This window comes from Podarcis pityusensis (assembly GCF_964106645.2).
Source record: "Podarcis pityusensis genome assembly, chromosome: 6".
Lineage (NCBI taxonomy): Eukaryota > Metazoa > Chordata > Lepidosauria > Squamata > Lacertidae > Podarcis > Podarcis pityusensis.
Genome location: NC_138030.1, coordinates 19,368,851 through 19,393,801, shown reverse-complemented (window position 1 = coordinate 19,393,801; position 24,951 = coordinate 19,368,851). Strand labels below are relative to the sequence as shown.

At 42.3% G+C, this 24,951-nt stretch overlaps 1 protein-coding gene and 1 long non-coding RNA gene across 4 annotated transcripts in view; both read right to left on the bottom strand.

Moving 5' to 3' along the window:
• The window catches only part of PTGIS (prostaglandin I2 synthase), a 48,428-nt gene extending 39,200 nt beyond the window's left edge, over positions 1-9,228 (bottom strand). Inside the window, exon 1 of one of the 3 annotated variants that reach the window (XM_081011323.1) lies at positions 9,087-9,228. In XM_081011323.1, coding sequence (XP_080867449.1) covers positions 9,087-9,172 — 86 coding nt within the window. In that variant the 5' untranslated portion in view covers positions 9,173-9,228. Of the gene's footprint in view, positions 1-2,912; positions 2,934-8,731; positions 8,773-9,086 lie in introns of those variants that run through there. The other 2 variants (XM_081011324.1, XM_081011325.1) reach the window with 2 other exon arrangements.
• The window catches only part of LOC308480254, a 113,381-nt gene that overhangs the window by 44,814 nt on the left and 43,616 nt on the right, over positions 1-24,951 (bottom strand). The window lies entirely within an intron of this gene.

Sequence of the window (24,951 nt, the reverse complement as noted above, 5' to 3'; positions counted from 1 at the left end):
TCAAAGCCTCAAGATCGTTGTGGCCAAAGCAATGCCCACAAACATATCTGTCTCTGTTTAGATTTTTATTGCTGAGTTTTATATCCATGAAACGGGAAAAGATCACAGCCAGAGGCCACAAGGAAGAAGAAGAGGAAGAGTTTGGATTTGATATCCCGCTTTATCATTACCCGAAGGAGTCTCAAAGCGGCTAACATTCTCCTTTCCCTTCCTCCCCCACAACAAACACTCTGTGAGGTGAATAGGGCTGAGAGACTTCAGAGAAGTGTGACTGGCCCAAGGTCACCCAGCAGCTGCATGTGGAGGATCAGGGAATCGAACCCGGTTCACCAGATTACGAGTCCACCGCTCTTAACCACTACACCACATGAAAGAGATAGCCACCCCATTAACAAAATGAAAAGAGTTAGGCACATGGATGTCAATCTATTGAAGGTCATGAATAATGATAGTGTAGTGGTTAGAGCGTCGGACTAGGAGCAGGGAGACCACCTTGAGCTCCATGGTGGAAATGTGTGATACAAATTCAATATAATAAATAATAAATAAATACATGCAAAGGAAACATACCTCTGAATAGTATTACTACCTCTGGACTTGGAGTTCCATTTAAATATCATAGCTAATATGCATGGAAGATAGGTTTAGTACAGACTCTCATCCTTGCGTTAAAGCTTATCTAGCCCAATGGTAATCTTTCCAGTGGTTACGGACAGTGCATAAGGCCTTTTCTTCTGCCAATCTTGAATTGCTCTCTATTTTGCCAGCACAGATTACTGTGTGTTCAATTCAAAGTGTTGGTGCTTACCTTTACCGGCCTCGGTCCTGTATACCTGAAGGACCACCCCCATCGTTCAGCCTGGACCCTGAGATCCAGCTCCGAGGGCCTTCTGACAGTTCCCTCACTGTGAGAAGTGAAGTTACAGGGAACCAGGCAGAGGGCCTTCTGGGTAGTGGCGCCTGCCCTGTGGAACACCCTCCCATCAGATGTCAAGGAAATAAGCAACTATCCTATTTTTAAAAGACATCTGAAGGCAGCCCTGTTTAGGGAAGTTTTTTATGTTTAACGCTGGGAAACCCAGCCAGATGGGTATAATAATAATAATAATAAATTATTATTATTATTATTATTATTATTATTATTACTACTACTACTACTACTATTACCGCATGCCCTGCAGCACTTATTACTGACAAATAAGAAGATTGTCTGCTCTCTCCAAACATTCACAATTTTCTAAAGCCCTGTCAGGTCCTCAAAAAAGGACAAAGCCCCAAACCTTTTAGCCATAGTTTAGACCCTCAACTCATATATCATTTTAGACTGTATATTTTCCTGACAATAAACCCACTGACTTACTTCCCAAGAAACATGCTGGAAACCGAGCTGCCCGTTTCTCAGTTCCCTATTTTGATTAAATATGATGGCTTGAATTAACGCCTGTACATTGGCATGCCACAACTTTACATAATCACTGCGTTTTCTGGTTTTGGCTACCAGAAAAAATAAAGCAAAGGACGCAGGAATCCTGAAATAAACTGTCTCCCCCACCCACCCCCAGTTTCTATTGTACAAGACAATTTACAAAGAAATACATTCTGTCATGTCAGTGGGAAAATATGATGGCCAGACATTGTACACTATTAGCCGATGGAAAGAGCATATTATTAATTAACTAAATAAATAATTAAATTTATATCCTAACCTTCCTCCCCATGGAGACTGGGATGGCAAAACAAACACATAATTGTTATTATCATTATTTTTTAAAAAAGAAATTTAAAACAGTTCTAATATATTAAAAACAGTTCTAACGAAAAGCAGACAGGGAAAGATCTCAACTTAAAAGGCTTGTTTATAGAGGAAGGTCTTCAGTAGGGGCCAAAAAGACAAAAAGAGATAGTACCTGTCTAATATTCAAGGGGAAGGCATTCCAAAAGGTAGGTGCCACAAAACTAAATGGGGATAGTACTTTTTTTTCCTCAAGGTCCGTCCCCAGTAGTGCATTTAAAAAAAAAAGTTTTCTATAACAGCAACAGTAAATAATAAAGTTTAGGTATGTTTACTGAATTTTTAATGATGGTCCAGAAGAACACCATCATCAATGATATAGAAAACTGCTGAGAGATCCCCTTCGCTCTCCCTCAAAGGTCATCCATCAAGGTGACCAGGGCCAATTCCAGGTCAGATCCAGACTGGAATGAGTCCAGATAATGAGAGTTTGAGTCCAACAACATGTGGAGGTTCTCCACCCACTCCATATGTGTGTGTGCATATGGTATCTCTTTATTAACAACACCGAATTGTACAATATATTCAAACCAATGTACAACTACTCGAAACAAGAAATCACCATCATCAACAACAATTTATTTTAAAATATAATACTACAATCACTAAGGCTAAATACTAAAATACAGTGCTTTACAGGGCATCTAGCAAGCAAAGCTGTTTCTCCCCCTTTGCTTCCTTCTTTATTTGTCCTACTAGTTTGGGAAATTTCAATTTATTCCAAGATTAACAAACAGTTCTGAAGAGCTGGACTGGTGCATAGAGGCACTTTGTATGTGCTTACAGGATTTTACATTTCATGACTATTACTCTTTTTTTTAAAAGGGGGGGGAGGCATTCCCCCGATTTATTTTCTTATTTCTGCTCTGTTTTCCCTCAGTGAGACCAAATAACAGCTATGGAGTTGGTGTGATTTTGATTAGGAAAATGGCAGGAGAGAAAGAGTTAACCCTCCCGCCCTCAGTACTAAAGCACAGATACACCCTTTCACCCCCCACATAAGCACAACCACCCCCCACACCACCAACATTTTTTTTTTGTTCCAGTAAAACAAAAAAGAAAAGAAATGTTGTGAAATTGTATCTTAAACCCCTGTGCTGTTTGGCCCATTCTTTCTTACATTATTTCCTCAATGTCCCATCTCCTTCCTTGATCTTCAATGTGCAAACTGGAAATGTCTTAATCCTCCCATCAACCTCTGCTTTCTGCTTCTCTGGTGCCAAGTGCAAAAGGGAGATGTGTTGCCCAGTTTGCGTTGGTAAATTCTTTTGCTGGTTTTGTGGAGCTAGCAGACAGCTGGCCGCATTTCCCCTTCTCGCCTTAGGGGCTTCCTTATGCAGATCACTGGGACAATGACAGAAGCTGACTGCCAACAATCTTTTGAGCAGATAATCTCACACACACAGCATGGAATGGGGCAGGAACAGCTTGGCTCAGTCTTGAAGTGAAATTCACACGGCAAGAGTGTGGTCAGATCCTCTCCTTTCAGTGTTTTCAAAACTTATAGTCTTCTGCCACCAGCTGATTCTTCCTTATAATACCCATTAAGTCGGTTATGTATACTTTTAAAAGCTCAGACTTCTCAACAAGTCCTGTACATGTGAGGATAGAATGCATAAGAAGAAGCTTGTCAAACCAGCCTTTGCTGCCCAGTTAAGTACAGTGATACCTCTGGTTGCGAACGGGATCCGTTCCAGAGGCCCATTCGCAACATGAAAGGAATGCAACCCACAGCGACGCGTCTGCGCACGCGTGGGTTGCGATTCGCCACTTCTGCACATGCACGTGACATTGTTTTGTGCTTCTGCGCATGCGCGAGAGGCGAAACCCGGAAGTAACCCTTTCCGGTACTTCCAGGTCACCGCGGGACGCAACCTGAAAACACGTAACAGGAAGCAAACGTAACATGAGATATGACTGTACCTCAATTGAGCACCACCAAAGAAGTTTCTCTGTGCCACAGAACAAATGGGTAGGCCTGGGGTAGGCAACCTAAGGCCCGGGGGCCGGATGCGGCCCAATCGCCTTCTCAATCCGGCCCGCGGATGGTCTGGGAAGCAGCGTATTTTTACCTGAGTAGAATGTGTCCTTTTATTTAAAATGCATCTCTGGGTTATTTGTGGGGCATAAGAATTCGTTCATTTTTTCCCCCAAAATATAGTCCGGCCCACCACATGGTCTGAGGGACGGTGGACCGGCCCATGGCTGAAAAAGGTTGCCGACCCCTGGGGTAGGCCTTCCCCCCACACTCCTCACCTAACTGCTACATAGGAGAACAACAGCCAGAATTGTGAGTGAGTGCGCTGCTGCTCGGTGGTGGACTGTGGGCTGAAAACCCAAAGGGGAAGCAAGATCTATGAGAGCGTTAATGCTGGGAACCCTTCTTCCTATGCTCAGGTTGTATAAAATAAAGCTATTCATTCCAAGGAAATCAAGACCTCAGTAAGTGCAGGTATCTGCTTGAAAATTGGGTGGGAAGTAACAATATTCACGTCCGCTCTGAATTAAGTCTCATTCACTTTAATAGGACTTACTGAATATAGAATTGCACCCTTACACTAGGCATGTCCAAAGTCCGTTTTGGAGGCCTAATCTGGCCTGCCGTTCAATTTAATCCATCCCTTGTGGCAGTATATGTCCTGGGGTAAAATCCCCCAAAAAGCTCAACTACTTCAGTCCTAAAAAACCCCAACTTCACTCAGCCCTCACACATGTTCCCTTACCAAATCTGACCCTCTTTGAAAGAAGTTTGGGCACCCCTGCCTTACACTGTTAACCTGGAAGTAAACTCTACTGAACTAGGTTGGACCTGCCACAGAGTAGACATGAAGAGAATTATGGTTTATGGGTTGTGGCCAATGCTAGTCCTGCTTAGAGTAGAACCACTGAAATTAATGAATATGACTATCTTAGAGCCATTAATTTCAATGGGTGTGCTCTGTGTTAAACATGCTTTCCCAGAAGTAAGTCTCATTGAACTCAGTGGGAATTATTTCTGAGTATACATGCAGAGATTGCACTGTAAGAGCATTAGGCTACCCATTACCCTGAAAGCTATTTTCTTAAAGAAGGTGGTGGTGGAGGAGGAAAATAGTAATAGCAAACTCTTCCAGGGGTTTAACGTTGTTAACCTGTTGCAAGAAAACTAAGGAAGAGTCTTAAAGGAGCCCTAAGATTTTGAGTTGTTTTAATAAATGATTTTTATTTATTTGTATAGTACCACCTATGTAAATAGCACTTTACAGAGGAACATAAGAAAACAGGTGTCCCTATCTAAATCTTCTCTGGCGTCTGCCTGCCCTGAGCTTCCTTGGAAGCATCAGGAAAGGAAATTCCAGAAGCTCCCTCGACACATAATTCCAGAACAAAATGCTCTTAGAATTGTGGATAGGTAAGAATACTCTGGGGGGACCACACATCAGTGGGAAAGCACATTCCAGGCTTAATCCTTGGCAGGCTTGCTGAAATGTACATCAAGAAACAGCTCGGGGAAACCTTTCTCCTAAGACCCTAGAGAACCTCCACTTATCCGAGTAAACAAATATTTATTTTACATGTTCTTTCTTACTATAAATCCACAATACAGGACACCATCATATACAGCATGCAGTAGAGAGATCACTTCTTTCCCTCTTGATAAAGCTTTGCATGCAGCAGATTTATCAACTATGGTATATTTCGAATGGTTTGCAGAGGGTCTTTCTGTCTGTTATGCTGGTGGTTGGACACATCCCTGGCTTCAAGGTGTGAAACGGAACTGGATGGGATAGGGATGCCCTCTATATATAAAAGTGGACTCCTGGGCATTTTAAACTCAAAAGGTTTTATTCAGTGCTAGTCCTACTCAGCATAGACCCATGGAATTTATGAGCATGGCTAACTTAGGTCCATGAATTTCAATGAGTCTATCCCGCGTAAAACTTAGTTGACTACAACCCTACATAACTTTGCGCCTCTATCCTATTTCCATGCATGCATTAACATGCTAAATGCAGGCCAGGAAGACAATGCGGCTCAAATGTACATATTATCTAGAAAACTTGGAAATGACATTTGGACGGCATGTCCGCAATGCAAATCCACAAACCTATATTTGTATACTACCCATAAAACTGAGTTCTCAGACTTCCGGGTTGGCGCCATCGCCGAATGGCGGACTCCCTCCGAGCTCCGGAGGGAGCCTGCTCGGCAGGGGCTGGGTCCTACCGCACCGGCGATGCGGGGACCCTTAAAAACCACGGCCACGAGGGCCGTGGACATGGAGACTCGGCTGGCACCGTCAGCGCCCTCCCGACTCGTGAAGGAGCCTTTTTAAAGGCTACGGATCGGGTGCCGGGGAGAAGCGTGGTGCTTTGAGTCCTCTGCTATCCCTGCCGAGCGCAGCCGCATGCCATCCGGCGGAGAGCGCTGACTTCTTCCATTGAAAATTCGGACTTTTTAACAACAACCCGTGAGTAATTTGGAAACTGGGTTTAAAAGGAGGAAAAAAAAAAAGAATTTCTTTTTGAATTGGACACGAGCGGGGGGGGATCCAAAAAGGAAGTCAGTCCCCCCCCCTATTGTAAACCTTCCAAGACAAGGACGGGGAAACCAAGGTCCAAAAAGATTGGTATTGCTGATAAAAACTAAGAATTCCACGATGGGGAATTATAAGAACTGTGCTGGAGGACGAACTGAGGGAGAAGAAACGTAACCCCCCCCCCGGGAACCGGGGTGATTGAAGAGAGAGCCTGGTGAAAAGAGTCGGAGATTTTGACAGCTGTCAAAGTAGCTGTCAAAGTCGGAAAGCAGAGAGGATTTTATTATGAGAACTTTGCTGGCTAAATTTGATACAATTTGTTACAACTTGTTAAAATTTGGATACAAAATGGCGAAAATATGGATAACAATCGGACTTTTGGACTAGAGAAAACAAAGTTACAACAATCCCCCTAGAGGAGTTTCGGGACATTACAAAGATGGTCGTAAGTGGAAAAATACCATTGGAATTTTACAGAACTGGTTATCTTCTGGGAAAGCTGCAAAACGGAAATGATATTTTGTCTACAGGGTGTTCAGCTAAAGGAGACAATAGAATTTTCTATTGAAGAAAGGAAGGGACTGAACGCAAGTTTTTGTTCCTGAATAACAATAATCCCTGCAGACTTACTAAGCTTCTGAATTAGAACGTTTCAGCAGCGGAACAAGAGGAAACTGGACTACAATTTGGAAAGAACAATGGGGGGAGTTTTATTAAAGATCTGAAGTTAAGTGTTTTAAAAAATAATTATGAAAGGAAAAAAAAAAAAAAAAAAAAAAAAGCCAGCAAGGAGTTGGGGGAAATAGGCGATTTATGGATTGTAAGAATTCCAGGCGGATAACATGGTTTGGTGGTCAGGGGGAAACTAAACCGGGGACAGAGGGGGAGAACTAAAATCCAAAGGCTTGTCAACTTCTTTTTTTTTGAACTGGCTTTGTTTTATCTATTATATCTTTTATTTCTTATTTCTGATATTTCTATTATGTGGGGTGTTTTTATTACTAAAAAAAAGGGAAATTGTGGAATGAAAATGGGGTGGGCCCTGGGAAAGAAGTTTTTGGTTTTTTATTAAGGGTATTGATGAGGAGTGTAGAAATTTTAAATTCGAATAATGGTTTAAACAAATTAAGTTTTTAATTAGAACCGAGAGCTTGTGGAGCCAACAACATGAAAAAGGAATATGATAGGGGTGGGGGAAGGGGGGAGTCCCAGAAAGTGGATATATGAAAAAAAGGATCTGAATGTATTTTAATTTTTACTTTCTGTATTTTTGAAAATTTTAATAAATATTATTTAAAAAAAAAAAACAAACATAAAACTGAGTTCTCTAGGTGGTTCCATGCCGGCAAATAAATCTAGCACACATATGCTGGAGGGGTAGCCCTGTTTCTCTGTTGCAGCAAAAGCAACAGAGTACAGTGGTACCTCTGGTTAAGAACTTAATTCGTTCTGGAGGTCCGTTCTTAACCTGAAACTGTTCTTAACCCGAGGTACCACTTTAGCTAATAGGGCCTTCTGCTGCTGCCGCACCGCCGGAGCACGATTTCTGTTCTCGTCCTGAAGTAAAGTTCTTAACCTGAGGTACTATTTCTGGGTTAGCGGAGTCTGTAACCTGAAGTGTCTGTAACCTGAAGCATTTGTAACTCGAGGTACCACTGTACTGTGGCATCTGAATGACTAACAACTGTACAGTATTATGGAACAAGCTTTTGTGGACTACAGCCCACCTCATCACAGTCTTTAAGGTACCACAAGACTGTTTATTACTTTGTCATGCACGTTTATTGATCCTCAAATGATGACTCTTGCCACATGGTAAAGACTGACAGATTGGTTTATGGCATAAACTGTCATAGACCAGAGCAGCTTCATCAGATTAATTAAGCATTATCTTCAGATGATAGATATATCTGTTAAAACACATGCAAACACAGGAGTAACATCCAGCACCCACAGATTATGGCATTATTAAGAGTCTCATGCACTACTGGCTGAGCTATCCTAATGGTGTTCAATCAAAGCATTAAAACACACTAAAATTATTTTTTTAAAAAAAGATACAAAACGAATGACCAACACTAAATGCTCCCCCTTCAATAATAGACCAACTTTTTGATTTGCCTCTTCAATCCTGCCTCAGGTCCAATCCCATTTTATGTATTTCCTTATGTCCTTTTACTTTATTATGCCACGTTGTTCCATTATGGAACCCAATACTGCAAACATATTTTATATACAAAAGCAAAAAATGAAACAGAAAACACGCAACTCTCGAAGGAGTTCACAAAAAGAATAAAGCAATGAAATTATAAGTGAAAGCAGTTTTTTTTTTTAAAAAGGCTATTTAAAGCATTCCAAAATAATTAAGATAAAAAATAAGCTAAAAACTAGGCTAAGACACGTGCCAACATTCTACATGCCTGGATAGGCTTGCTGAAACAAACATGTTTCTAACAGGTGCCAAAGAGTCAATAAGCCGGGAGTTCCAAAGTGTAGACCGCCACGCTGTCACCCTAAAATACCGTCTTCTTACAAATGTTGATGGAGTATTAAGGGGCACATGTAACAGTGCCCGTTTTAAGCAGTTGAATGGGCATCCATGGGTCTAAGGCGACCTCGCAGGTAAGATGTTTATAAATCTCCCAGGAGAAATGTCCCACATCCAGACCTGGCGAGCTCCAGCGAAGCCGAGTGGCGCTCTCCTGCGTCCTCAGCCCATACCTCGCCTCCTCCAGAACAGGTGGAAGCCGCCGCGAACCCCAACCGCTCACTCACCGCGCTCTGCCGAAGCGAGAAGCCAGCAGCAGCAGCAGCAGCACCAGCAGAAGCCCCAGCAAGCCGGCGGTGAGGAGCGAGGCCATGGCACGTCGGGGCAGCTCAGGAGAAGCCGGCGCCGCGATGGAGACCTTCCTGCTCTCGGGCTCAGCCTTGCGCGCACGCTGCCTCTGCACGCGCTTTTGAGTCCCTCGATCCCCGCCCCCGAGGCTCCTCTCTGCCTGCCCCCACCCGTCCAACCGCAGCCTGGCTGGCCGACAGACCGCAAAGCCCTCCTCGAAGGCGGCAGCAGCAGCAGCGCCTTCAAGCCGTCCCACCGCCTGGGAGCGTAGCTCTGCCTGCCTCTCCAAAAGAGGCCGCGCTCTCTCTTCCCTTGGCTCTCGCCAAGGCAGGTGCTGGTGGCAGCCGCCTTCGCCGACCCCCGCCCTCCCTCCAGAAGCTCCAGAAAAGGGAGAAAGGCACAGCCGCGATCCCAGGTGGGGCAGGCAACGTCGGTTCCCGGGCTTCACTTCGTCTCCATTTCGGCGAGAAGAGCCAACGGTTCCAGTGGGCGTCGCGCGCCCAGAGCGCGTGGATGCCACACGAACAACCTCCAGCCTCGCCCATTGGACGGGTGCGAGGCTGCGATTTCTTCCCGGGAGTGGTTGGATCGCTCTTGGGGTATGGGTCGCACTGGAGCCCTCTCAGGCCTCCAAGAACAAAAACAAACAAACAAACAAACAAACAAACAACAGTGCCAGGACCGCAGGACGCACCGTTGGTGCACCGTTCCCTGCGTAAACGCGTAACCGTGGTAAGCCTTCAGAGGTCTCTGGGAGTGTCCTTAAGCCCAGAGTTGGCACTTTCCTCTTTGGCTGGGTTCACACTCCCGTTTGCACTGAGCTCACTGCATTTCCAGCGCTGGGTTTTCAATCCCTGTTCACACGACCACGTTATCCAAAATGCATCTCTCTCTCTCTCTCTCTCTCTCTCTCTGCTTTATTATAAAATACTACTGTTTCTCAAACCAGCTTCATGTTCAGTCATCTCTAGCCAAGGGGTGAAAATACCTATGTATAGGGTAAAAACATCAATGCCTGTCAATGTTCCCTAGCGTGTAAAGAAACAGAAACGATTTTGACCCTAATGAAGCCATGCTGATGTGAACCCTTAATGGGGGTGAAGGTAAAAGTAAAGGGACCCCTGACCATTAGTTCCAGTCATGTCTGACTCTGGGGTTGCGGCGCTCATCTCGCTTTGTTGACCGAGGGAGCCGGTGTACAGCTTCCGGGTCATGTGGCCAGCATGACTAAGCTGCTTCTGGCACACGGAAACGCCGTTTACCTTCCCGCCGGAGTGGTACCTATTTATCTACTTGCACTTTGTGCTTTCGAACTGCTAGGTTGGCAGGAGCAGGGACCGAGCAACAGGAGCTCACCCCGTTCGCAGGGATTCGAACCGCCAACCTTCCGATTGGCAAGCCCTAGGCTCAGTGGTTTAACCCACAGTGCCACCTGCATCCCTTTAATGGGGTAAGAGCTGTGAAATGCAGGGTGGGGTGGGGGGCAACTGCACTGCTTTCTGAAGTAGTACTGTGAACATGCCCTTAAGAAAGCTTTGGACAAGGTACTTCAGCAAAGTCTCTTCTCGATTAAAGCTTAGCAGTTATAGAGTAAGAGCAGAAGTTCTCATAGGGATTAAGTTAAGAAACAAGAAGCAGAGAATAGGAACAGACAATTTGCTGAATGTAGACGGTGGAATCCTTCAAGGAACAGTATTGGGAATGGGACTTGTGCTTTTTATCTTGCTTATCTATAGTTAGGGGTTAGCAGTGAGCCAGCAGCGGATTTAGGATGGCGTAGGCAGTACCCACACACAGGGAGCTGAGCCAAGGGGTGTAAAATTGAGAAGATTCATATAACTGATCAGATCCATTTTGAGGGCGCCAAATTTTGGCCTCACACAGGGTGACATATTACAGAAAGATTGTTTGCCCCTGAGTGAGGTAGTCAAGTTTGATGGCCACCAATTTGGATTGCTTTAAAAGAAAATTAGTCAAGCTTATAGCAAAAAAATTAAGGTAGGTAGCTGTGTTGGTCTGACACAGTCAAAATAAATAAATAAATTAAAAAATTGTCCAGTAGCACCTTAGAAACCAACTAAGTTTGTTCTGGGTATAAGCTTTCGTATTTGAAGAAGTGTGCATGCACACAAAAGCTTATACCCAGAACAAACTTAGTTGGTTTCTAAGGTGCTACTGGACTTTTTTTTTATTATTATTAAATTATTGTGTTGCTTGATTCTATGGACTTTCACTTGCAGATGTTGACAAATTCAGTGAGATTTGTTCAGAAGCAAGCAGGTTACCAGACTGCAGCCTTGTTTGCAGTGCAGTGGATGAATTACAGAGAAAGTCATTATTCAGTTAATCCTCCCTCCCCATTATTTTTTAGATTTTTTGTTTGTTTGTTTAACGTCTGCAGAACAGATGTTTAGCGCTGGCTCACCATTCACCCATTCCTTATTTTTGCACTTGACTTAAGTGATTTCAGATGCATTTCAGAGATTTTACATTGTTATCCAATTCCTGGTTTTATATACAGTATCTTGATATATTCCTCTCTCTATTTATTTTTACAATCACTGCTATATTTTGATATGATGGCACCAGTGTGTGTTGTAGAAACAAATACCTGACCACCAAAAAACCCCAGTCTCCGTTTGAGTTAATGTCCTCCCTTTCTTGCCAAATGCAAACTGTGACAATGTCCTGGTTGCAAGTTGTTCCTTGTGTAAGCATGTCCAGATGTTCAGGACTGGCTTAGCAGTACATGGATATTACAGGATAATTCAACTAAAAGTACAGGAATGCAGGAAACTGTCTAATGATCCACCTAGTCCAGTATTGTTTACTGCAAAGGTTCTCAAACTTTCCACCCTTAGGTAGCACTTGAGAGGGTCAGGTCTGAAGCTCACCAGTCACAAAACAGTAGTGCAGGGACAAAGACAGTAATAAAATGGCAGAGGATGGAGATTGAGATTGGCATAATTAGTGGGCAATGACTGGTGTTTTCTCAATATCAATATATAATAATAATAATAATAATAATTTATTATTTATACCCCCGCCCATCTGGCTGGGTTTCCCCAGCCACTCTGGGCGGCTTCCAACAAAACACTAAAATACAATAACCTATTAAACATTAAAAGCTTCCCTAAACCGGGCTGCCTTCAGATGTCTTCTAAAAGTCTGGTAGTTATTTTTCTCTTTGACATCTGGTGGGAGGGCATTCTACAGGGCGGGCGCCACTACTGAGAAGGCCCTCTGCCTGGTTCCCTGTAACTTGGCTTCTCGTAGCGAGGGAACCGCCAGAAGGCCCTCAGCGCTGGACCTCAGTGTCCGGGCAGAACAATGGAGGTGGAGACGCTCCTTCAGGTATATCTCACTTCTCTTTAAGAATGACTAAACAATTACTAATTTATTTTACAGATTTTCACTGTAGCAGAGAGTTCCAATGTTTCACTTTTCCTGAACTAATTAGGATGGGCACTAATAGTTTTATGATGCAAGTAATAAATAACACTAGGGTTTTGTTAGCGTTCATTGTTTTAATTTTTCAGTTTATTCACATTTTTGTGTGCTCTGTGTTATTTCATGAGTCACATGTATTCCGTTTCTTGATTTTAGATGTATTTATATTATACAACTTGGTAATTTTTTTATTTGTATAAAAAGAGGCATAAATATTGTTTATTTTTAGTAGGTGCCATATTCCATTAAGATATTTTTGTACAGCATATGCATTAGTTTGTATATATTCTTCTGGTCCCAATTTTTCTTTACTTGTGGTATTAATACTCAGCCATCCTATTTAGGCAAAAATTCCTGATCCAGATAGTTTAGGTCAGTGGTAGCTAACCCCTGGACCATTGGTCAGAACCCACCAATTTTTGTACAGTGGCAAAAGGGGCAGGTGGAAATGTAAAGCATTGCTGGAGTTTATGGAAAGGTTAAAATGGAGTTTTAAACTTGTCTGTGATATGGATGGCAACTGCCCTCTCTAGTCATCAGATTGGTCATTTGATCAGTGAGAGGGCAATAACCTTCTCCTTAGCTACACCTCCCACCCCATTCCTGTTGACCCAAGTGTTGATCAAGGATGGATGAGACCAATTTTTTTGTCCATGAGCTAAAAAGAGGACTGGCCACCTGACCTCTACAGTAAGCAGAGGCTTTTGGTTTTATATTTCCTCTCCATGCCACATTTCTCTCAAAGTAATTTCACTCATTTCCTGCTGTTTCTTCTCCCCTTTTCTTCTCATGCTTAATTTTCACCCTATTCCCACTTGCAACCTGCTGATTTCTCACACTGTTTACTCCTCTCCTACAACTTCTTCCATTTTCCTTTCTTTCTATTTATTACATTTCACTTGCACTTCCATGCCCACCTCCAAACTCCCAGTTTCTCATTTCTCCTCCTCTTTTTACATTCACTTCTTCCTCCTATAACAGCTTCCTTATCTTATCAATTTCTTCTCTATTCTCAGTTATTACTTTTTTAAAACATCAACGTTTTATTTCTCTTTCTATTTCCTTTCAATGCCTTTTCTGATCATTCCCACTTAGGTGAGCAAGAAGAGACTTCCTGGTTCAGCAGGAAACTGGAGTGTAGAGGACTGGACTATGGCCATGGTTGTTGTTGCACGCTGAAACTAGTAGGATACAAAGCAGGGAGGCCAACAGTAGGGGGAGCCAGAGCCAATGACAGTTGGAACCAACTCATTCTAGCTTTGTCCCCATCCCCTTCCTTGTTGAGTTCTATGAAGGAGCAAGATGCCGACAACCAGTACCACCCTCTGGACTGGTTGTAAGAAGGCAGGCAGATAGGGGCTGGCTGAGGGTAGGCTGGGGCAGAGCCCCATTCCCCTCTGATGGACAGGCCTGCTGTGGTAGATATGAAAAGTACTATTTGAAACTTGAAGGTCTGAAATCATTCTCCTGTACAGATTCATTTATTTGTGTGTGTTTTTAAAGAAATTATATTCTGCCCTCTTCATGGATTTGCATTGCTAAAGATGACTTAAAACAGTTAAAAGCAATAAGATCAAAATGATTTACTAGTATTTAACATTCTGATGCTGTCATCCAGGTGTGCAAACTGGAAAAGTATCTTAATGGGGGGGGGGAATCCCCCAACTTTTGCCTTGTTACTGTATTGTATAGAATAGATCGTTTTCTTGTATATGGTATTATCTATTGTCATTTTGATTTGTTTGATTTCTATTTTTTATTTTTTTATTTTTGCTTTGCAACTTGTGTTTTGTCTTCCCAAAATTCAGCAATTTGAAACTTATGGCTTTTCCTAGACTAAAGATAGAGCAGTATGAGGTAACTGCATCTATCTCATTTCTGCCTCACACAGTTAGCTACTGGGTGTTATAAAAATAAAGCAGCAGCCTCACTGAGACATTTGTAACACAAATAGTGCATTTGCACATTCATGCTCTCGGATTTTGCTTTGCTTTGAATAGCAGATTTGCAAATAATAGATGCAGCCAACTGGCATCCCCAATATTTTGGCAGCTAAAAAGGATAATAATTTTAACGTGCAATGTGGGGAATTTGGCATGTGCAGATAGCTCAGCAATAAAATATCTTTTTAAAAATCCCATTCACTGCTCAGAAATTGCAAAACAACATGAAGCAGCCCTGCACTGAAAGCAGATTCCACCCTCAAAAGTACTTTTATAAAGACTTATCTCCAGGTAAGCAGGCAGAACAGAGGATGCCTGTAATTATTATTTTTTACAGTTGTCTCTTTAAAAGAATTTTAGCCAGTTCAGCTTTTCCCCACTCCTGCATTACTTGCTTTATCATTCATAAATGTATATGCTACTTCATATAAAAAAGAAATCTCTAAGTGGTTTACATAAAATATAAAATTTAAGAAATCAATTTGAATCCATATAAAAATACTACAGTGAAATTAAACTTGCAAACAGCTAAATAAAAGCAGAACAAAACTATATAGCATAGATCAATGTTTCTCATACTGAAGCCTAGGGACCATTAAGTGAGGCTCAGCTCACTTGTAGGTGGGCCTCAGCACGGCAGTCCATCTCCAGGTCATGCAGTAGCTTTTGGTTAGACAGACGCAGAAACATCTCCAAAACTAAATGCAGTAAACTGGCTTCTGGAGGTGAATCTCAACCAGCTTACACCCACAAATATTAGCCTGCTTCAGCCTTGTGGCATCCACCGGTTTCCGAATGCTAACTCCACCGGCTTCCACCCACCAACATCTGCCAGCTGCATTCCAGCTGTGATTCTGCTCTGCAAGTGAACTTGCCTTATAATTGTTGGTGGTAAGGAAAAAAATTAGGTATAAAAGGAGAATTCCTGGATGCCAAGATCCAGGTTTGGGGCAAGCACTCTTTGGCGAAAGAAACCCAGCAGAGATTAAAAATCTCAAGATATGCAGCAAAGCAAAACATGGAAATATAGGTTCTTGGACCTTTAAAATATGCCATTGTGAGTTTCAAAGTTTTCCATACAGCATTCAGAATAGGCTGCACAGGAAGTAAAACTTGGTTTGGTTACGGTAGTGAAAGTTCCTAAATTATTGGTATAGGAACTCAATAAAGGCTTATCAGTGCCTTTGGTTGCTCCAAGCTCAGACCTCTTTACACACTGAGCTTCTCTGGTAGATTGGGAGAAAACAATAGGCCTGGTTGCCTAGTTCCTCCCAAGGTGAGCTAAGCCTGGCAGGACAGCTTACTCTATTATCTTAACCCCTTCATACCTTAACTAGACTTAAGCATGTTGGTTATATGGGGCTGGTTATCCTGCAGTTATCACTCCATAGCATCCCACAGCTGATTGCATCCATCCACCTGCCAATTGGCTCTCTCTAAGTGGATGAAAGGGGGGGATCTGTAATGGAGGGAGTGCTGGAAACAGAGAGTATCAGTTAGCAGAAGGGGCAGGTGGAACATGGACAAGCATAATCAACACATCAAGAATAATTGTTGATTGCTATCCAGAATTCCTACCATTTCAAAATGGCTGCCATGTAACACAACTGTGGAACTTTTTCAAAACGTCTGCCAACGACACCAATTTTCATTCTGAAGTATTTTTAGAGAGAGATTTTGCCTTTGGAGAGAAAATAACAACAACCACAAAATGGCAAACTCCTCTGTCTGTGTACATTTCACCTTTTCAAACTGCAGGCACTACGCACGCATTCACTTGTTTCTTGGCTTAGTTGCAAATGCAGTTCAGAGGATCAAAATGTTTGAGTCATTTTGAATGGAAAAAGTGATGCTGAAATTAACAGTGTTTTGTTGTGGACTCCTTCCCAGAGTGCATGCTGGCTGCTGTGGTTCCTTTCTTTGTTTTTAAATTACTGCACAATTTAGCAGATGAAATATATATTGCTTCACTTTAATAGTAGTTTCCCTTGATTTTTCTCATAAGGTTCCCATTTGTGGAGGGGAGGGAGGGTAGATTAAATAACTGTGGTTCTGGTTTTAATGTCCAGTTATTGACCCAGTCCTGTAACTCCAGCATCGTTTAAAAGCAATTGCAACATCCTAAGAGGACAAGAAAAGCCCACTGGATCAGGCCAATACCCCATCTAGCCCAGAATCCTATGCTCACAGTGGCCAGCCAGAAGCCTCTTTTATAACTGACAGGCATAGATACCCAAGATAAATTCTTAAAGTCATAGCGCTGCATCCCGAAGTAGTGACACTTTAGTTCCAGTGGAATAACGTGGGAAACATTAACTATGGATAATAGAATCCCATGGATTTCATTGGTGCTAAAGTGTGACCAGGATCACAATCCCAACCTCCCAGTATTGATGGCTTGGGGGCTGGTGGAGGGGGAGTTAGAGTAGTGTGTAGTGCAGCCAGTGTGGTATAGTGGTTAGATAGATAGATAGATAGATAGATAGATAGATAGATAGATGATAGATAGATAGATAGATAGATAGATAGATAATTTTTTATTACAGTTGGAGACCAGATTATAAAACACACTTGGGGGTATAGTCACAGAAGGAAAATAAACCATTAAAACAATGTACAACAATAAATTTAAAAACAATGTACAACAATAAACTACCGCAGGGAGTTGACCCAGAGTCACCCATGGAACCAAGTTTGGGGATTTTCTTAACGAATTAGTTTGAGTTGGGAGATGGTCTGCGCCTACAGGTCTGTACACAGAATCTGGCAACCATCCAGGTCGTCTTCTGATCTTTGCCTAACAGGAAAAGGTCAGATTTTTGCTTTTCCGGGGGGTCACCGAGCCTCATCAGTAGGAGATCAGTGGTCTCACTACGTGCCTCTTCATAAAAGGGACATCTAAGGAACAAGTGTTCTGGGCTTCCTATCTGCCCCCAATGAAGAAGCGCAAAGTCTCTGAGCATATGGGACCTTTTTAAAGGCTCCTTCCAGGACCGGCGAGGGCAGAGCCGAGCTTCTGGTGAGTGTAAAGGCCCTTCTTGCATTTTTAGATACGAGAAAGAAGAGATATGCTGCCGGTGCAGATATATATCTCTCGATTTCGCCAATTTTGTAGTCGGGGCACCTTGAGCAGTCATGTTGTCGCTCAGTGTCTTTGATCCTTTGCCTGACCGTAGCTTTTGCCTGGCCCAACCCCAGGCTTAGAAGGGCTTGAGGGGCTTGAGTGGTTAGAGTTTCTGATTAGAACCTGGGGGACTAGGGTTCAAATCTCCACTCAGCCATGAAACTCACTGGGTGAACTTTGGTCATCCTCTATTGCTCAGCCTAACCTACCTCACAGTGTTGTTGTGAGACTAAAGTGGAGCGGCGGCCACACCGTATTGCTGCATCAAGAACACATTGCAGAATGACTCTCGATGAAACAGCAGTCATCTCGCTGTTAGCCGAGAGGAACACTGCCACTGTGGTGGTAGAGGCGGTGCTGCGACTCTGCTGGAATGGAAGCTCTGAGCTTTGTCCTGAGCTACCACCAGTGATCCTTCTACTGTAAGTAGTCAGCCAAATGACCTCAAAATGGGGCATACTAGAGTGGGCTGCCAGAGGCTTGGGATCATTGGGCCCCTCAACTTAGAGTTGGTATAAGTGGGAAGGAAGGGAAGGAAGGGAGACTTCTATCCCGGCCAGCAGAGCTTTGGCTGTGGTGGTGAATCTGCCACTCTGTATCTTCCCGGACCCACATTAGAATTCCTCTGTAACGTCCTTTGAATCTAACCCATAAGAACCCCAGACTTCAAGAAAAATGCCAATGTTTTTGTGCGCTTGATGCAACACTCTTCAGGGTACATTTTATAAACCTGTTAAGAAGACAGTGTTGATATGAATGGATCTTAAAAACTCTAAAGCCGTTCATGAAAATCATTCTAGTTTTTTATTATTATTATTTCTTTTAAAGGACAATGTGGCTTTCATGGAAAGGATTGAACTTAAAAATAATAATAAAATACAACCCAAATTAAACCAGGAGCTTTCAAAAGCCAGCACCACACGTGTATAAAATTAGCCTTAGCAGTTGGCAAGAACAATCCAAAGCCAACTGTCTAAATTAAAAGCAGCTCAGAATTGGTGGGTCTTCAAGGCCAATTTAACAACCAGCAATGCCCGCAATGTACGTTTCTTAAGATGGCCACTGAGGTGACATCAAAAAAAGAAGGGGTGAGCTGACAAATAAGGGGGGGGGGTCAAAGATTTGCATAAATTTGCATACATTAATTTATATGTCTAGCTGCTAATTTAGAAAGAACCACTATAATTTATGGTTAGATTTTTAAAATTGAGATTTCTCCTAATAGAATAAAAGAATCATTATAATTTAAATAGAAGTGCAATACCTCTCACCGCAGTGGAGAGGACTGTGCCCAGATGGGCTCAATCTGCTGTCCAGGGGCAACTTCAGACCCCTCCTGCCCTCTGTTCTGATGGCTCCATATATTTAAGAAGGAGTTAGACCACAGCATGTTATTCTTTGAAGGAGAACTACCTGAAAATGATTTATAGATGGCATTTAACTCTGAATAGACTTGCTAAAATGTGTAAGTCCAAATCAGATAAGTGCTGGAGTTGTAACAACGCTGAGGGTACGTTTTATCACATGTGGTGGACTGTAAAAGAGCATTGGGAAATGATATATAATGAATTGGGGGGGAAATGCTTAAAAGTACCTTTCCAAAAAAACCAGAGTCTTTTTTTGTTGGGGATCATTCAGAGGGAAATTCCAGGTGTCAAAAAAGACTATTTATGCATGCTACTACTGTGGCCCATGCTTTGTTAGTCCAAAAATGGAAAACGAGCAAGGTCCCAACCATTATTCATAAGGTGCTGGTTGCACTGAAGATGGAGATTCAAACCACCAAGACGTCAAGAACTGTACAGAAGTGAATGGAAGCTTTGGGAGATTAGTTTCTGGTACGCTGCAGATAAATATACATAAGATGTTAATAGAGACTTCCCACCCCCTATCAAAGTTATTTCCATTTTTGTTTGAATTCTTCAGTTCTGCCTATCGTAAACGGCCACACACTGCACACCCCCGTAGTGTATATCCCATGATTTAAGGAGCACTACGACCCTATTACCAAGAAGTGTAAATATTTGTCAACACTTCTTCTTCTTTTTTACTAGACCAGTTTTAAAGTTCATCTAATAGAGGAAAAGTCATCTAAGGAAAATCCTTTGTTTCCAAGCTTACTGAGGACATGCCTGTTTTTTAAAATTTTTGGTAGCTCACCCAGATTCCTTTATAGACTTTTGACCAGGGATAGGCAACCTAAGGCCTGGGGGCTGGATGCGGACCCGTCGCCTTCTCAGTCTGGCCCGCAGACGGTCCGGGAATCGCATGTTTTTACATGAGTAGAATGTGTCCTTTTATTTAAAACGCATCTCTGGGTTATTTGTGGGGGATAGGAATTTGTTCATTATTATTTATCCAAAATATAGTCCAGGCCACCACATGGTCTGAGGGACGGTGGACTGTCCCATGGCTGAAAAAGGTTGCTGACCTCTGCTTTTGACCATTCCTGGGAGGAAATGATACTGTAACCCAGAGACCCTGTGGCTCCTTATTCGTTCACAAAATCAACTGTAGAGTTGGAAGGGACCTCGAGGGCAATCCAACTCCCTGCAGTGAAGGAACCACAGTTACATAATCCTTGACAGATGATCATCCAACCTCTGTTTAAAAACCTCCACCTTCCAAGGTAGTTCATTCCACTCTCAAACAGCTTAGGTTCTTCCGAACGTTGTTGGATTATATCTCCCATCATCACCAACTGGCAAAGGGTTCATGCAATTGGGAGTGCAACAACATCTGGAATGCCACAGATTCCCAGCCTTCATAGGAACATTCCTGAGATAAATATTATGGGTGGCATTCAACCAAGTCATAATCAGAGTAGACCCTTTGATTTCAAAGGGTCTGAAAACAACATTTATGAAGGACTGCACATGTGAAATGGATTTTATATTTATGAAAAGCAACAGAGGCGCTGCATGTAAGGAAACTATAAAGGTTGTTAGAATGTTAGAATGGACTAACATCAAGAGAAGGATGAAGAGGAGATTAAAGAAGAATGAAGTGGCTACATCAGGAAGTAATGGACATATGTTTGCAACAGGAGCAGGAAACCTGATGTTTTAAAGAAATTGCATTAAATTTAAATAATTTGGACTGATTTGTAATTATTTGGAAAAGCAATAAAAATAATATTTTAAAAAATGAAATCAGTGGATTTAAGCCAGCAATTACTATCCCCAAACATGCTCAGTCCTCATTAGGGCGCTTGGAAGTTATTCATTTTCTGCCCTCTACTTTCCCAGCGGTTGATAGTAGTTAGAGTGTTTTCTGTGGACAGCTCTGAGCACAAATGTATTTGCATAAAATGTTATAAATAAAGAAACCATCCGAGAAATCCATCCCTGAGAAATCATGTTTGGCACTAATTGCTAGTTATAGTCATTGGATGGGTTAATGTATCAGTCCGTGACTGGACGGGAAAAAGCCTAAGAGTAAATGTTTGCCTACACAAGGTTGTCTGTGTTTTGGTCTTGTGGTGGTTCTTTCCCCATAAAGACCATGAATCTGATTCTACAAGCATCCTGCTAAGCAGAAGCGGATGCGCCTCTCCCGGCCACATTTTGCATAAGGATGTGTAAAGGTGGCTGCTGCTGTATCTGAACTGAGCTGTATGGAGGGAATTTCCTTTTTTAAAACCAAAAAACATAAACCACACTGGCGATTCTGTTACAGGCTAGAAACCAGTGTACTGAATCAGATAATTCATGGAATGTTTCCAGCTTGCAGTCTCAGACACGAGTCACTAAAGGATCTACACACAAAGGGGAACTGAAGTACCTCTGGTTAACACAGGAGCTTTCTCATGAATTGTGCAAATTCACATCTGAAATTGAAATACAGTGGTACCTTGGGTTACAGACGCGTCAGGTGACAGACACTTCAAGTTACAGACTCTGCTAACCCAGAAATAGTACCTCGGGTTAAGAACTTTGCTTCAGGATGAGAACAGAAATCACACACCAACGGCGCGGCAGCAACAAGAGGCCCCATTAGCTAAAGTGGTACCTCAGGTTAAGAACAGTTTCAGGTTAAGAACGGACCTCCAGAACGAATTAAGTTCTTAACCCAAGGTACCACTGTATGGTACAGAGTCTTCTGGATCCAATGATAGTTTTGTATTGGATGGGAAATAATTACAGCACCGAGAGCGCCCAGTTCAGCCTGTCCCACACTGGTTGGGGGTGGGGCGTGTGCCCTGAAAAGATGGGAGTGTGATCTGGGAGGCTCTTGAGGATCAGAGAGCCTGTCCCCCCCCCCAAGGCTCCCCAGCCCTGCCTTGCATTGCCCAAGGAAGGCTCAGGAGATTTGGGTTAAAATCTCCACTCATCCATGAAGCTCACAAGACAAACTTAGGCCAAACACTGTCTACCAACCTAACTGACTTTACAGTGTTGTTGTTAAGGTAAAATGGGAGGGGGAGAACTATATATTGTACCCCAGACAGGGGAAGTTGGACCTCAAGGTTATGGTAGAGAGTGCTCCTCTAGGTAGCATGAGGTGGCATCAGAGAGAGACTGCACCAGGGGCATTGTGGGAAAATAAAATGGCAGCTGCTTGGCCATCTGGCACTAAGTGATAGTGACATTTTTAAAGGCATTGATAATGGGCCCCAGTAGTTGCTTTGTTCATGAACATTATAGCCAGTTACAAAAAAACCCACCCTCTCTTCAAATTGTTTATTAAAGGGGACACAACTATTCACCATACAATTCCTCAAACCCTCTAATAAATTTGTGAGTCCTTTGCCAAGGGATAGGGAAGGAATCACTCTGTAGAATGCCCTCAGTCAGAAAGCACTCTGCCATTGAAATGCACAACTTAATCCTTCTCCTTTTGGGAACACACACACACACACACACACACAAACACACACACACCGCCCTGCAAATGGCCTTGAAAGTAGGAATGGAGAAATCTGGCAATTTTAGTTTCTCTCACTTTCTTATTTTTTTAGTCTTAAGTTCAGTTCTCCACAGTTCTGAGTCTGCTTGCTTTTTTTTTTTTTAGTCCTCATAAAAATTCTTCATAATTTTGCAGTAAATTATCTCCTCATATATACATTGTATTGTTATTTATTTAAACATCAACATACACTTAAAATAACACGCAAGAACAAAAGAAAACAGAGAAAAAGAATGGAAATGGAAATTCAGCATTCACACTAAAAATACAAATTTGGGTTGCTTCATGCACATTCCTTGGAAAATATTGATTAATCTTGTCAGTGTTTTGGTGGGGGATAGTAAGATTTTTAAAAATATTTGTTTTATTTATAAATATCAGGATATTGTCCTCGAGGTCTTAGTAAGTTGAGAACTTACTAAGAATTGCAAATAGTAGCATATTCGCAGAAGGCATTTAAACACTGTTATCACCACTAATATACTGTATATAATATATATATTTGCCACATATTTCGAAATGCAATTTTGTCCAATGTACAGATTTTTTTTAACCATTTCCCAAAATAAAGTGCATTGCTATATGTTACACACACTTTCCATTAATAATCACATATTTGTTTACATTATTTAGTTGGAGAACTACATCACAAAATTTGGGAAACTCCGAATCTCAGTTGTGTTTCAGCTTGCAACTTCTTTCGTAAAGTGCAAGTTGGGTAGGTTTGCATTAAAATCTGAAGTGACCCAAATTTTTCCCCTATCCATGCTAGAAGGGTGTGTGTGTGTTAATGCTGCCAATTGAACTGCACAATCCGCAGAACATTCCTTGCCCTCTTTTTTGTAAATAATTTTTATTAAGTTTTACATTTTTTATCATAATAATATCAGATAACAAAACATACAATTCCCAAATTCCTCCCCCCCCCCCCATGACTTCCTTCAACTTCCTCTTCTGGTTTCTTAGCATATAAACTTCCCCTGCTTGTTTTATTAAATCTTAATATTAAATTCCTTAACTTAAATGTTGTTATCCTCTTATCATTCTAATGTTATTGGTGTTTTGTATATTTATTTTGCCCATTGTAAGTGTTTACTCAAAACCTACTAGTGAGTCCACTTCTTTGCATTGTTTCTGTAAATACAACTTAAATGGTTCCCGTTCTTTTTTAAATTCTCTATTGTCTTTGTCTCTTAGTCTTTCAGTTAGCTTTGCCATTTCAGCGTATTCCATCAATTTTTCTTGCCCTTGTTCTTTAGTTGGTATTCCTTGCCCTCTTTAGCCCATTTGAAAATACTTCACCAAGAGAGGGGGGAAAGGGATTGTAGTCTTTCCTGAGAAATTGCTGTATTTAACAGCTAAGCATCCATTTCCTCAGTACTGTATACTGTAAGAATAATACCGTCAGACAAATTCTCAGTTTTTGTGTCTGATGCAATCAGATTACTTGCCAGCTCTTCTGGGTGTAAAGGTTGCAAAACATTTGGGTGGGTGAAAGAAAGTTATTTGAGTCACTGTTTCATTGACATTAGTGCTGATTTTTTTTAATGGTCCATTAAGAAATATTTGACCTACAAAATTAGCTAAAAGTCCCCAATTTAGCAACTGAAATGTTAAGCAAAGCACCTGTTCCTTCAGGACAGGGATACCAACTCCAGGAAGCCCAACACTTCCCCCCAGATTGAAACTATAAATAGCTCCTCAATAGGTAAGGTAAAAGTAAAGGACCCCTGGATGGTTAAGCCCAGTCAAAGGCTATGAGTTGCAGTGATCATCTCACTTTTCAGGCTGAGGATGCTGGCGTTTGTCCACAGACAGCTTTCCGGGTCATGTGGCCAGCATGACTAAATGGCTACTGGCACATGGAGGACCGTGATGAGTGCCAGACTGCACAGAAACACCGTTTACCTTCCCACCGCAGCGGTCCCTATTTATCTACTTGCACTGGTGTGCTTTCAAACTGCTTGGTTGCAGAAGCTGGGACGAAGCAACGGGAACTAACCCCGTCGCGGGGATTTGAACTGCCGACTTTCCCACCGGCAAGCCCAAGAGGCTCAGTGGTTTAGACCACAGCGCCATTGCATCCCTATATTCCCAATAGCTCCCACAAATCCCCCACTTTCTCTGTTAATCCTTTAGATTAGCAGGATTGAGTTCCAGCTGTGACTCTGATTCTACATGTAGGTTTGCCGGCTACCTCCCCACCCCATCTGAGGTTTTTTATGAAACCTCCAAGAGGGACTGAACAGCAAACCATTAACACCATGTTATGGCCAGAATCAACCAAACCACAGGGAATATTTTTTTCTTCACCTTTTCTTGCCAGAATGTCTTTTAGGCCTTGAAAATCCAAAGTTATACTTCACACCCAAAATCACT